Source organism: Urocampus carinirostris, chromosome 13 (assembly GCF_059441175.1).
Source record: "Urocampus carinirostris isolate Australia breed hairy pipefish chromosome 13, RoL_Ucar_1.0, whole genome shotgun sequence".
Taxonomy (NCBI): domain Eukaryota; kingdom Metazoa; phylum Chordata; class Actinopteri; order Syngnathiformes; family Syngnathidae; genus Urocampus; species Urocampus carinirostris.
This window is the reverse complement of record NC_142361.1, coordinates 12,745,360-12,758,636: the sequence shown is the minus strand read 5'-3', so window position 1 is coordinate 12,758,636 and position 13,277 is coordinate 12,745,360. Positions and strand designations below refer to the sequence as shown.

Here is a 13,277-nt window from a genome sequence, read left to right as displayed (position 1 = left end):
TGCTACCCTTCTGAAGTTGCATCACAAAAATAAATACAGTAATCCCTCATTTTTTGCATGAGTTGCGTTTAGAAAGTTCCTGCGATGGTCAAAACCAGAGAAGTAGAATCTATTATACATTGAAACCCAAGAACAATTTTTTTAGGCTGAATCATTTCTTTAGCAAATGAAAGTACTGTACTTGATAAATGTCTTTTTTTTAATGAATAACATTTGTCAATATATAATTCCTCAAAATCAAATCAATCTAATTTTAGGACACTATGTTTTACTTCACCTGATACTTTGTTGCCATCCTGTGGACTTTATGTAAAACTGCATTTACTTTCCTGAAATGTGGACCAATTACCCAAAATGTTGAAAAATACATCATAGACGAAAAAGAAGATTCTAGGGCTGCTATAAATAAAAAAGCCTTATATTGACCTTGTAATGAAGGGTACACATACTGTGTCCATCTTGATTCATTGGGAAATGTTTAAAATGCATGCAGTTTTTGTTTATACAGAAACCATATATTTTTCCATTATCAAACATTTTTGAAAAAGTGCAAGGGAGCAACTAGGGAGCACCAAAGAGCCACATGCGGCTCCAGAGCAAGTTTAGCAAGTCAGAAGTCGAAAACATCTTCCTCTGCCTTTTGGTGCTTTTGTCGTCCTGGAGAATTCAGTTGACATGATTGCTTTTAGAGAAACTTGAATTCGAAGATTTGCGCTTGCGTAATGTAGGTTTCTCAAGCTGTTGTACTTGGTGTATAACTTAGACCGCAACATCATTGACGAACAGGCGGACACGGGCATAAAAGTGGCAGGGTAACTTTTTAGCCTATTCCAACGCAGAACACAATGCCTGATGAAAATCCAGCAAAGTAGCGAAACCGTGATTAAAAAAACTGTGACACAGCAAGGGATTACTGTATATAAATACCATACAACTTGAAATCTGACATATTTCTACTCACTTTCCATCTTTTCCTGTCTTTTACCTTTGTAAAATCCTTCTCTTCATCACTTTTCATTAATTCCGCCTTTTTACCATTTAACCCATTCTGTGATGTCTCAGAGACAAGTGACACTAAATCCGTTGCCCGGTCGGGTCAGGCGCGCCCGCGGGATCGCCAAACTAAAAAACAGCACAGTGCTGCTGCGCCTCCCTCCACCAAGCCTTCGGGAGGCACTTCTAGCACGGCCAGGCACGTCAGGGACGCTTCCTCGGGAGCTAAAAAGACTACCAAAGCAAATGGGAAGTCGAACTCTGTGACGCAATCTAAAATTAACATGCGGAATTCTAACAACAGTAATCGTGTGATCGGTAAGTTTAGATAACTTGATGCATGACTGCATGGAATGTGCACTTGCATGGTATCATTGGAGTTTTCCAATAACTTTTTTTTTTAATTTGTCTCCTTATTTTGCTTTCTTTTTCATTTTAATTTCCAAATAAAACGTTCCCCCTTTTCTTATTCTGTTTATACAGTATTCTGAACAAATGTTTGTTAGTGGGCTTTGAGTTTTTATTTAACAATTTAAAAAAAACTTAAACTGTGTTATGAACCTGTGACCACATACTAATTCCACCTGTAATTTGGCTTAAATGCTTATCGGTAGTCCTTCTGAGGATGGGTAAAATTCTGAGGGAAAATTTGACTTCGCTTGGTTAATTAGAACTACTAACCGCATACCTGTCAACCTGTAGGGTTTTGCCGTACAAAGTACGTTTTTTTTATGCATTTTAAGACGAGTACAACGTACAAGGAAATCTGTACGGAAAAACGCAAATTTGTCAATCGCATGCGTCTGCCGCCTGGGGATTTCCCATCTTGCATCATTACGAAAGAAAAAAATATATAGTAAACGATTATTTTGTATTTTGTACGGAAAAATACGACAGTTTTACGGGCATGGAGCCGTGGATGGAATTTAGAACTTTTACTCTCGACCGCCACCTCCTGGCTTGTGTCTTCTTTGCAGCCTCTGTCAGTTCATTCTTGATGCATGTGTAAGTACATGGATTTTTTTTCAATTTCTCATCTTTTATTGGGTCTGGGTTGACATTAGGACTGTCTTAGAAACACCCCTATCAAATAAAAACAAAAAATAGTGGGGACGAGCATGATATCACTCACAGGCACTTGCCCCTTCCTCTTACCTAATGTGTTCCACACCGACCAGCTTTGATTAAAAAAAGATGAAAGCTGATAGGTGAGATTGAAAATAAAGCATAAGGGCTCTTTCATTCAGTTGGGCATCATTAACACATACTTAATAGCAAAAATGTTTAGCTTTTTTATGGACTCCTAAAACAGCGCACCCATCTTTTAAGGGAAACGTTTCAAAACTCAACTTATTTGGATTATAATTTTCCCGTTTTGCTGTGGTTTTCTTAAAAGCCAGGTCAAATTCATGTTCCTGTAAATATTTGACGTTACATTTGATCTGTTATGGGCATGTCATGTTGCGCTGCATACATATTTTGGACATTTATTGTTGACTTTTTCCAGCTTTTTCAATCTGTTTTACATGTACAATTTATGTGTCATTGTTTTTTTCTTCCAGCTAAGTCCTCCCATCCAAAGAAAATGCAAGGTGGCGCATTGAACACCAACACAACCACTTCTCAGCCCACTGTGCCCCTTCGCTCTCGCCCACACAAGGACGCTGAGACTCAAAGCAAAAGCGCTGATGCTAGGACGAACCGAAAAGGTGAAGTAAATTCTAAGAAGGATTTATTGGAAACTCCCCATCAGTCGGAGGAAAGGAACTTCTCTAACACAAACGGGAGTGCTTCTGAAGTTTCACTCCCTGAAGTTAAGGACAATCTGGTTTCCTCTCAAAACATCCCAACGGACCTGCCTCCCTGCGACGATTCGTCTGAAAGCCAAAAAAACCTTCAGGATGTATTCCCTGAGTCAGCCGTCCACTCACCCCACATTAACGCATCCACAGAGGACACGTCCTTCACAGAAGGTGGTGCTAAGTATGACACCCAACAGGAGGAAGGAGTAAAGACAAAAGGCGAGGAAGGCGAGGTACAAGAGGAAAATGGAGAGCGCACTGAGGAGACCCAACAGAGGTGAAATCAGTGTTTGAGTTATGTAATATCCAAACTCTAAATTTCAAAATAAGACTTCACACTGCGGTATTTTTCTGAAGGTTGCTGATATTTGACAAAAATAAAATCCAAATCCGATTAAAGCAAATCATAAACTTGTGGAAAAAATGCATAAAAACAAATGCTCAGAGTTTTTTAACCTAACGGCATCTCACATCATTGTCATGCGCAATTGGCTTAGTGGAGCTAACTAAGTATTATGGGATATCTATGTAGTTCACAACTATTTGTTGGGCTTAACGAGGAAAAAAATCTTAATGACAAATGCTTGCCAGTATGATTGATTCTTGCGAGTATCAACGACTGTGATGGGCAAACAGCCCTATTTAAACTGCATTGATAAACTAACGACCAATTGAATGATAGGTATCCACTAATTCAATTGTTTTTTTTTTACATTATGACACGTGTTTTGGCAATTTTGATATACATCCATTATGTGCACCGCTTATCTCCGGCAGGGTCGCAGGGGTGCTGGAGCCTATCCTTCGGGGAGTGGGCAGGGGAGACCCTGAACTGGTTGCCAGACAGTCACAGGGCACACAGGGGCAGACAACTCACTCGTTCACTTACATCTAGGGACAATTTGGACCGGCCAATTGACCTGACGTGTATGTTTTTGGGAATGTGGGAGGAAACCGGAGTGCTCACGCAGGCACAGGGAGAACGTGCAAACTCTGCACAGGAGGATTCAATCCCGTGACCTCAGAACTCAGACGCGCGAGCCACTCAGCCGCCGTGCCGCTCCAAATTTAATATCAATATATTATAACTGTCACCTCTTCAAATCCAATTCTCTATAATTTATAGTTGATTAATTGTGTTTTGAACCAGTTCAGCTCAAATACCCAGCACAGTAAAGAGTTCAGTATAAAATATGTTAGTTATTAGTGTCACTAACTATGTTCTACATTGTGTTTTTAGTTCTGCTGATGCGGAAAGCGTACAGTCACAGGGTAATAGTGTGAACGTCCAGCAAATCGTAGTAACGGTGATTCCAGACCTGCCGACGGAGAGCCAAGTCAGCGACTCCGACTCGGACGGTCCAATCCTGTACCGCGACGAAGAAGAGGAGGACGACGACGAGTACCTCAACAGTATGGCTTTCCTACCATTGATGAGTATCTGCGGAGTTGGTTTGGACTGAACACTTTTACTCTTAGGTTCTCTGGCCAGCAAAATCCGGCGACGAGACACCCTTAACATAAAACTGGGCAATCGACCTAGCAAGGAGGAACTGGAGGAGAAAAACATACTTCCGCGCAGCTCTGAGACCGAGCGGCACGAGCTCCGCCAGCAGATAGGCTCCAAGCTTGTCAGGTAGGCACCCGTAAATTCATTACACACTCTGCTTAGGAGCTAAAAATTTATTTCTGTCATTGAATGTTAGTCTTGTTTAGTTCATGCTGTGGCACACATTAATATGTATAAAGGTAGACAGATATTTGACCCCGGAAGGGCTAACAATTTTAAACACCATCTTACGCCACGCTACGCTATCCTAAGCTAGGACGCTACGCTAGGCTGTTTTGTTTGCCTCTTTTGGACTTGTATTTCTTTTGTATTTGGCGTTAAAAGGACATTAGGTAGAATACAGGTGATTGTTTCTGCAAACCAGAAAACTGTTCCAAGCGTCATCACTTACAGATCACTTGATATCAACAATAATTAACCCTAGTCACTTCAGGAAACATCTAGCCATGCTCCAAGCGCATTAGCCTTACTCCACCCAGTGTACAGATGCCTCAGTAGTTCTGCACAGAGCAGAACTCCTTTAATACTCGGCCAAAAACAAGAGGAAACTGAGTCATACTATCTGCAGATATACTGTATTTTCCGCAATGTAAGTGCACCGGTGTATAAGGTGCACCTACAAAAAATGGACTTTTGTCATATTTGTTTCATACTTGAGGCACACCTGACTAAGGCACGTGAAATTGACACTATAAAAAGATCTGCCATGTATATGGGACATATAAATGCCTTGCAATAATACATTAATAATATGTACCGTTAATAATCGCAAAATATTGTATTCAATGGGAATAGAACCTGAGTAGTGACTGTGAGAAAGCAGACATATTACCAGTATACCACCAGTTGTACAGATGACATACAAAAAGAGCTTATCTTATTATCAGTGTCTGAAATAACGTCTGCCCGGACGCCAGGGGCGTGCATCTTTTACGTCAGGCGCACAACTTACAAAACGTGTCCGCCCGGGTGGCCGACAACTTTTTCAAGGGGGAAAAAACAAAAAGATTTTTTTTTTTTCAATATCAAACGTGTGATTTATTCCGATTTTGATATCTTTGTTCGGTTTGGAAATTTCGGAGTTTCGGATTGTTTGACAATTTGCATACTTGGCAGCCAATAGGAAGTCTGCATCGAATAACTCCGTGCTGCCGAATTCTCCCGAGCGTTATACAGTAAGGTCGTGCATTAGCATATCATTTCCCAAAGTAGATGCTCAGAGAACACAAGAAAAATGGAGAAGTGGTTAGGAATCAAGCCAAAACCTCAGCCCCAGAACAGATATTGAAAAGAAGCTAACAAAATGTATGACGCTACAAAACGTAAACGTAACGTAAACATTAAAAGCATCGTGGAAAGAGGAGTTCACGTGGCTTGTAGCAGACGCAACACAAACTTGCATGAATGAAGATAAGTAAATACAGGTACATACTGATGGCAGATGGAAAACAGCGATGTCATATGCATGCATTGAATGTTATAAGAAGATTTATAATAAACTTAATTTTGAAGTGTTGTTCTGTTATAAATTCTGATTATCAATCGATTATACTCTGCAACAGTGGGGTTTTTTTGCGATTAGTCGTCTAATTGCGTTTCAAGTTATGAAAAATGGGGCAGGCAACTTTATGGCTGGGCAGGCAACTTTTCAGAGTTGCCTGCCCTAGTGTCCAGTAACTTTTTGTCATGAGTTTCAGACACTGTTATTATAACACTATTTTTACTCGCAGTGCCGGCACCACTGATTTGCATAATATGTTCAGATAGGTTCAGTCACTCTGGATCTTCACCTGTGCGTCAATGACGTCTCTCTTCAATATGTACACGTAGGTATAGGAGCCTGTAAAGTATTTTGTTTAAAGACTTTGTGGTTTCTCCATTCACTAACATTATTTGGCGAAGAAGTGGAGAGACTGTTTAACCTATTAGAATGCAATCTGCAAATTGGTGTTCTAGCGCTGTGAGTAAAAATATTGTGATAATGAGATCAAGTCTAATGCATTTTTGTATGTTGTCTGTACCACTGGTGGTCGAGTGGTAAAGTATCGGCAGTATTAATACAATAACTCGTGTTTGATTCCTGTTTTATGCAATGTTTTACAATTTAGGCCAGCAATATTTTTGACTCGATCAATCAGTACACTATCAATGCTCAAATACGGTAAAATACCATAAAACCATGTATGGTAACGAATACCTACAATTACTGTATGCATTTCCAATTTTTTGCACTGTATTCCACGGTATATAAGGCACACTGGGTTATAATACACATTTTCAGATTTCAGGCCTAATTGGGTTCCTTAGGGGCGCCTTATAACCTGGAAAATATGGTAAAGTATATTTGGGGGACGCACACATAATAATAAAAGATCGATCATTTCAGGCGATTGAGTCAAAGACCGACCACAGAGGAGCTGGAGCAGCGAAACATCCTCCGACGTAAGTTCAAGCATTGATGTGATGTTTACAAATCCACAGCAATGGTTTTAACAAAATTCAGATTGCCCCTTGTTGTATTTGAAGTACAAAGTGAAGTAGATGTGCAGTAATCATGCTGTTTGTTTGCGTGCAGAGAAGAATGAAGTGGAGGAGCAGGAGGCCAAGCAGGAGATAAAACGGAAACTCTCCAGAAAGGTATGAGCATAAAGTAGCAGGACACCTTTACCTTTAAATTAGTCGGATACACTAACTGGGTCAAGAAACGCAAAATAGATTTATTCATGTCGAAATGCACTGTTTTTAGCATTCTGAATAGTTTAACTGACTGCATCTCCCTCACCATAGGGTTCACCGGATTATAAGGTGGATAAAGTGATATTGACATGAATGATATACATAAAAACATTAGATTTTACCTTATTATCATACTATTTGTACTTGTGGTGCTAGAAATGAATGTTTGAGAATGGAGAAAACAAAGTCGTCCTGAAAGATAGAAATGCAAGTTTTAGCGCTCTTTCATCACCGCAACCTGGTTCGATTCCCATTGCATACGGTGTTTTGCGTTTTTGGTCAGCGATGTTTTTTGATTTATCAATCGTTTTACAACTTAAGAAGTGTATTGTAAAACCTCGCTTAGTACCACACTGATAAATATGGTATGCTTTTACAATTGTATCTGCCATATCTTGCGGTATATAAGGCGCAAATTCAAATTCTTGGCCAATTTGGGGTGTATGGCTTTGCATTCCGGAAAATACGGCATATTGAATTTTTGTATCGGTCAATTAAGTATCAAAAGTGCCAAAAGTATCTATGCCGGCCATACTTTTGCAACCGAATCTCTGATAAAGTAAAATTAGCTCACCCTATCTTAAGAGTCACAAGTAACACTGTTTTTCGTATTTATGCAGCTCAGCGTGAGGCCGACAGTCGCGGAGCTGATCGCTCGGAGAATCTTACGTTTCAATGAGTATGTGGAGGTCACAGACGCCAAGGACTATGACCGCAGGGCAGATAAACCCTGGACACGACTTACACCTGCTGACAAGGTGTGACGATATTCTTAAACTTGTACTTTCCATTGACTTCTTTCTCTCTTAACACTCATTCTCTATATCTGTTTCTATTACTCACAGTCACTTTCTATCCAGAAACATTGGTTTATGTAACCCCGAGCAAAAAGTATGGCAAGCCCTCACTCAGACAATTTATTCTGTAGAAAAAACTCATATCACAAACATGAAATACTCGTGAGGTCATTCCAAAGCACAACATATATGAAATCAGAAACACTAAAAGAAATTAAGAAAAAAACATTGCAATGGTTAGTCAATGTTACTTTTATATAGCAAGCGCAAGGAAAGTGGTGAGTCCCTACTTTTTGCTAGGTGTTGTACTACTTGTTACATTGATAAACACTCAAAAGCAAATCCAAGCAGACCTTTGATACACAAATGCGTGTCTGTATGATGTATTTATTTGCAAAAAAAAAAAAATTCGGGCGAGAACAAAAACCTTATATTTCTGTGTGTTCCAACTCTGATTACTCAATGTTAGTAGCACTTGCAACGAGTCTTTCAAAAGAGACCAAAACCATTCATATTCTCCAACGGTTAGAAAACAGCATTTGTTTTACTTTGGGTATGTCTTAAATTTGGATTTTCGGCGAATTTTACAGGAACGTTGGGGGTTTTTGTTGCTTTCGTTAGTTTAGTTGTTTACTATATCAAGCATGCCCCCTGCTGCTAAATTTAGGTACTGCATTGATCAGCCAAATTTTTAATAGCTTCTGTTCAATGACAGCATCTCTTGTGGGAATGTATACAAGCATGAACAATGGACAAGGCCATTGAGAGGGCTAAGTGGTCGATTAATGCTGTGGAGAGCTTTTCATTTGTGTGTTGTCTGTGCGTCCACGATGTAGGCTGCCATCCGCAAGGAACTGAATGAGTTCAAGAGCAGGGAGATGGAGGTGCACGAGGACAGCAAACAGTTTACAAGGTACCATCGGAGTTTTTTCTTTTAATAGAATCCTCAAAATTTTTTTACTTTTAGCTTGCTTTAACATTCACAAAATCCATGAAACACAGCACTGTACTACATATTTTTTTCAAAAAAAGGTGCGTGAAAACTGTGAACGGGCATCATTCCTTTTTGATTTATAATTATTAAATAATCCATGTATTTGCATTGAATTCAACCCACCTGGAATTCGCCTTGTTGCAAAATTCAACTGCAGAACTTCTACTAAACCTCCAAGGAATCAGTGCGGTCTTGCAATTTCAATCACTCCAACTTCTTTGCAATTTTGACGAATCAGGGCTCTAGACTAATTCTACTTTTTGGTACTTGAAAGTCACAATATCCTCTGCTCGATGTTCCTCCCTTTGAGAAAGTGAGAGCGAGCAAGAGAGAGTGACCACAATGATATGCATATACACTTGAAATGCTGCTTGCAATGTGATTGGCTGTTTTTTTTCTTGTATATCCACATCCAGAAATAAATCACATCTCTTTTCATATCATAATCACTAATTATGAGATCTAAATGGCCATTGCAACGATCAGTGGAAGCCTGGGCGTGCACTGCTGTTAAACTTGGTGCGGAGGTTGGTTGCGTTAGCTTGGGTCAATTTCATATTACGGATACTTTTCTGGGACGGGGTAGGAAAACTTCATGTGTTAAGAAAATGGCAGGAAAACATCAGCCAAGCAGTGGAAAGGTAAAAAAGAACTACTCTCACCCCTTGGCCACTTACGTTTGTTAAATTAGGTTAAATGAATAAGCAGTTCCGCTAAAGCATTCTCCAGGAGTCCAGTAACGTTTTGCAGCATTCAACATTGTAATGTAATTTCAAAATTGCCAGGTCTAATAAGATCATGCAAGCTTTTCTGTTACACTAACAAAATGGTAAACGACAACAAATGTGGAACTAGGACATACGCTGAATGCATGACTTGCTTTAGCATGGCAAATGGTACAAATGTTGTAAGCATTGATTTTTTTTTTTGTTTTTTGTTTTAATTTTGGCTATCTTTTGTTTTCCCCATGTGGTTGTTTCACGATTACTTAAAATGAAAAATACTGTATCACCAAATTTCATTGCAAACATGGAAGAATCCCAGGTATTTATTGCAACTTTATCTTGCTTCTGTAACAAAATTGACAGGAAAATGCTACAACGCACCACAACCTAAGACGCAGCTTCAGCCAAAAGCTACCTTTGCATAGGGTATTTTAAATCATTGTCTCAAAAAGGCCAATTATTTTTTTTAAATAATAGTTTTGAACGTATAGTAACTTACTTTTAAGTTTATATTACTTATGTATACATATATAAGTGTGTGTGTGTGTATATATATATATATATATATATATATATATAAAAATCTGTAATTGGACTTGTTAAATCTTTGTATGTAATCACCAAAACTAAAATGTTATATCTAATTTTGCAAATTATTTTCTCTTGTCCCCGAATTAAAATCAAGTAAAAATTCCAATCCTTGAATTTTGGTTGATTGCTTAGTAGTATTGAAAAAGGGTTATTCATTTTCTTTTAATTCTATTGTCTATTCATACAAATGTTATTATTTTATTTTGCCATTTTGGTAAGTATCCGTAGTATGTATCCCAAGAAATCCGTTTGAAATCTCTCTCATAACACGTGTTTAAATATTTTTCATTGTATTTAGATACCATCGGCCTTAACGTGACACGGACTTCAGCATCCAAGAAAGAAAAGTTTACGTCAGAGGAGCAGCTCTTAGTCTGTGCACTCAACCCTGAGTACCTAATCGCGTCGTGCTAAAACAACAAATGCAGGTTGGTCTAAAGGGCCACGATTCTATGTGTGGCCCACTCACGGAACTTTATTACACTTGCTGTATCTATAAGTCAGACACGTGGTTGCCCGTTAAGAGTGATTTATTTATTATGGAGTGCGAAGAGGACTTTCAAGACATTTTTTTTTTTTTGCTCTTGTTGCTCCAAGAGTTGTAAAATGGAGCGTTATTGCAGGTATAAATGTGCCTCGAGAATTGTAGCTCTTGCACAAAAACTTTTTCTGACCCGGACCATCAACCAGGGGACCATTCTCAGAGCTCTTGTCTAATGATTAGATGTCCACTAGAGGGCATTATATCATAAGCACGTTAGCTTGCTGGGTTGTGGCTCAGTAAAGGACGATGGCCACGAGCTGAGAAAATCCCGCAGTGCTCTAAATATTTTTTGAAATTTGCACTTTTTTTATGATTTTAAATAAATTGCGATCTTTTTAGCTTTATCCTCGGAGGGTTTGGGTGCCAAAAAGATGATAAATAACAAAAATTGAACTCGGGCAATTGAGGCAATCAACGTGCCTCCAACTAGATTTTTTTCCCTATCTCCATTTCTCCACTTGATCTTTTTTTTGCCTCCCCCCTACCTTTTTGATATTGCAGATGTTTAGCTGCCGCACTTTTAATGACGGTTAGTTTAAATGCTCCTGTTTTAGTTCACTCGGCACAATTCCTTCTCCGAGGCATGGTTTAAATAATGTCTCTAAGATGCTGTTTTGGTGGAATAATTCAGCATTTGTCATTGAATGTGTGCTACTCAGAAGCTGGGATTGAGGCGATTTTCATCAAGCTCACTAAGTGTTTACCCATTTACACACATATCAGTATAAATCTTTTAAGATCTATAAGCATTGCTGAGATTTAAAAATAGAACCCCTCTTCTGTAGACACTTTCTGCAGAAAATAACATCATCGAATAGCTGTACTTTTTGTGAAGAATGTATTTATTTTTTTAAATATCTGCAATAGCTAACTGGCTTTGTCCATTTTCCTAACGTTCAAATCATTTTCTGTGTGGAGAATCTAAAATTTATCCTTGCTTTCTGCTTAAATCCTTAGTTTCTATAAAAACGGTTAAGTTATGACTTGTCTTTGCGTGCACCAGTCAGTAGTTCGACTTTGGCATTCTAATTTCTTAAAACTGAGAAACGTTTACCATCTGTTCCATCGGCACACAAGCTGTTCATTAGATAAACAAACATATTTTCGGTAGGGAGGGTGTGAAAGATACCCGACTAAGACATCAAAGCTGTCAACATTTCCATTGCACATCATTTACTTAGAATTCAGAGCTACTGTCCATGACTGTCCATCTTATAGTCCGTGAACGACCGGGATGCGTGTTGCTTCATCGTACGTACACCTCACCGAAAGCCTTGTACAGTCCCAACAGTATTGCTTCTTTACCATGTGTATTAAGTGCTGTATATTGATTATTTTGTACAGAATGTATATGGAGCATGTGAATAGTCCATTTTATCCTGCAATACAAGAGAGGCGTAAACGTTTTAAAACTGCTGCCGTGTTGGTCTTTATTTCAATTGGGGTTAACGATAAAGGACAAACGCATCAGCTTAAGCTCATCGTCCTTAACGTCCACTGTTGATTAAACGGGGCGACAGATCGTTAAACATTTTCCGCCCGAAGCCAAGTGAGCTTGTTAGCCAGCTTGCTGACATTAATGTTCATCAAAATGTCGGCGCTTTGCTCATCCGCTGCTGTCTGCTTTAAGAGTTGGGGAGTGGGTAACAAATTTTCCGAAGAGGCGTGTCAAGCTGTGTTTGGCTCTGGGGAAAGAATGTCAACTCAAAATTATTAGCTTTGTTTTTCAAGTGTTATGCCTTATCATTCAGACTACTATAGTCGCCTACCTCACATACTATAACATACCTGTCATCTTCCACGGCTCCATGCCCTTACAAACTGTCGTATTTTCCCGTACAAAATAATTTTGGGAGGAAAGAATGAGTTGGCATTTCAATTTTGTAAACCAAACCACAATATCAACCATTGGTGCTTGTATTTTAGATTGCAAACAGACTATTTAACATGGACAGAAAAGTATTAAAGCCTTGTGAAGTGATCGGCAACTGTTGGAGATATGTTGTGCTCTGCGATGAAATGGCAAAACATCACTTCTGCAGCTGTTGAGGAGTCTTCTGGTGGAGTGCCTAATTTCGACCCCCCCTGCACAACCCTCCCACCCTCGCATGAACGCGCATTCTGCTGCGCTTCCGACAATAGCGATCGTATTCCATATAATAAGCTTAATAAAACAATAAAGCTATTGTCGGAAGCGCAGCAGAATGCGCATTCACGCGAGGGGGAGAAGATTTTGGAGGGAAGTCTATATTAGGCACTACAGCGGCAGACGCATGCGCACAGTAGCATCAAACGCTCGCTTCTTTTGCAACAAAAAAAACGATACAGAGGATAGAGGCTACCGCGGCGAACTGACTTGATTGATTTGCTGTTTCGTGATAGTCGGTGTATACCAGATGGTAACCATAAGTGACAAATTTGCATTTTACGCTACAGATTTTCTTGTATGTCGTACACGTCTTAAAATGCATAATAAACATACTTTGTACGGCAAAAACGTACAGGTTGACAGGTATGCTATAATC

The 13,277-nt window shown here is 39.2% G+C and overlaps 1 protein-coding gene across 4 annotated transcripts in view; it reads left to right on the top strand.

The window, feature by feature from the left end:
- The window catches only part of phactr2 (phosphatase and actin regulator 2), a 38,120-nt gene extending 26,179 nt beyond the window's left edge, over nt 1–11,941 (top strand). For all 4 annotated transcript variants that reach the window (XM_088352111.1, XM_088352112.1, XM_088352114.1 and 1 more), the window contains 8 exons: nt 2,556–3,072; nt 4,036–4,208; nt 4,275–4,431; nt 6,752–6,807; nt 6,941–7,002; nt 7,722–7,859; nt 8,735–8,811; nt 10,507–11,941. In XM_088352111.1, coding sequence (XP_088208237.1) covers nt 2,556–3,072; nt 4,036–4,208; nt 4,275–4,431; nt 6,752–6,807; nt 6,941–7,002; nt 7,722–7,859; nt 8,735–8,811; nt 10,507–10,522 — 1,196 coding nt within the window. In that variant the 3' untranslated portion in view covers nt 10,523–11,941. The remainder of the gene's footprint in view (nt 1–2,555; nt 3,073–4,035; nt 4,209–4,274; nt 4,432–6,751; nt 6,808–6,940; nt 7,003–7,721; nt 7,860–8,734; nt 8,812–10,506) is intronic.
- The last annotated feature ends 1,336 nt before the right edge of the window (nt 11,942–13,277 follow it).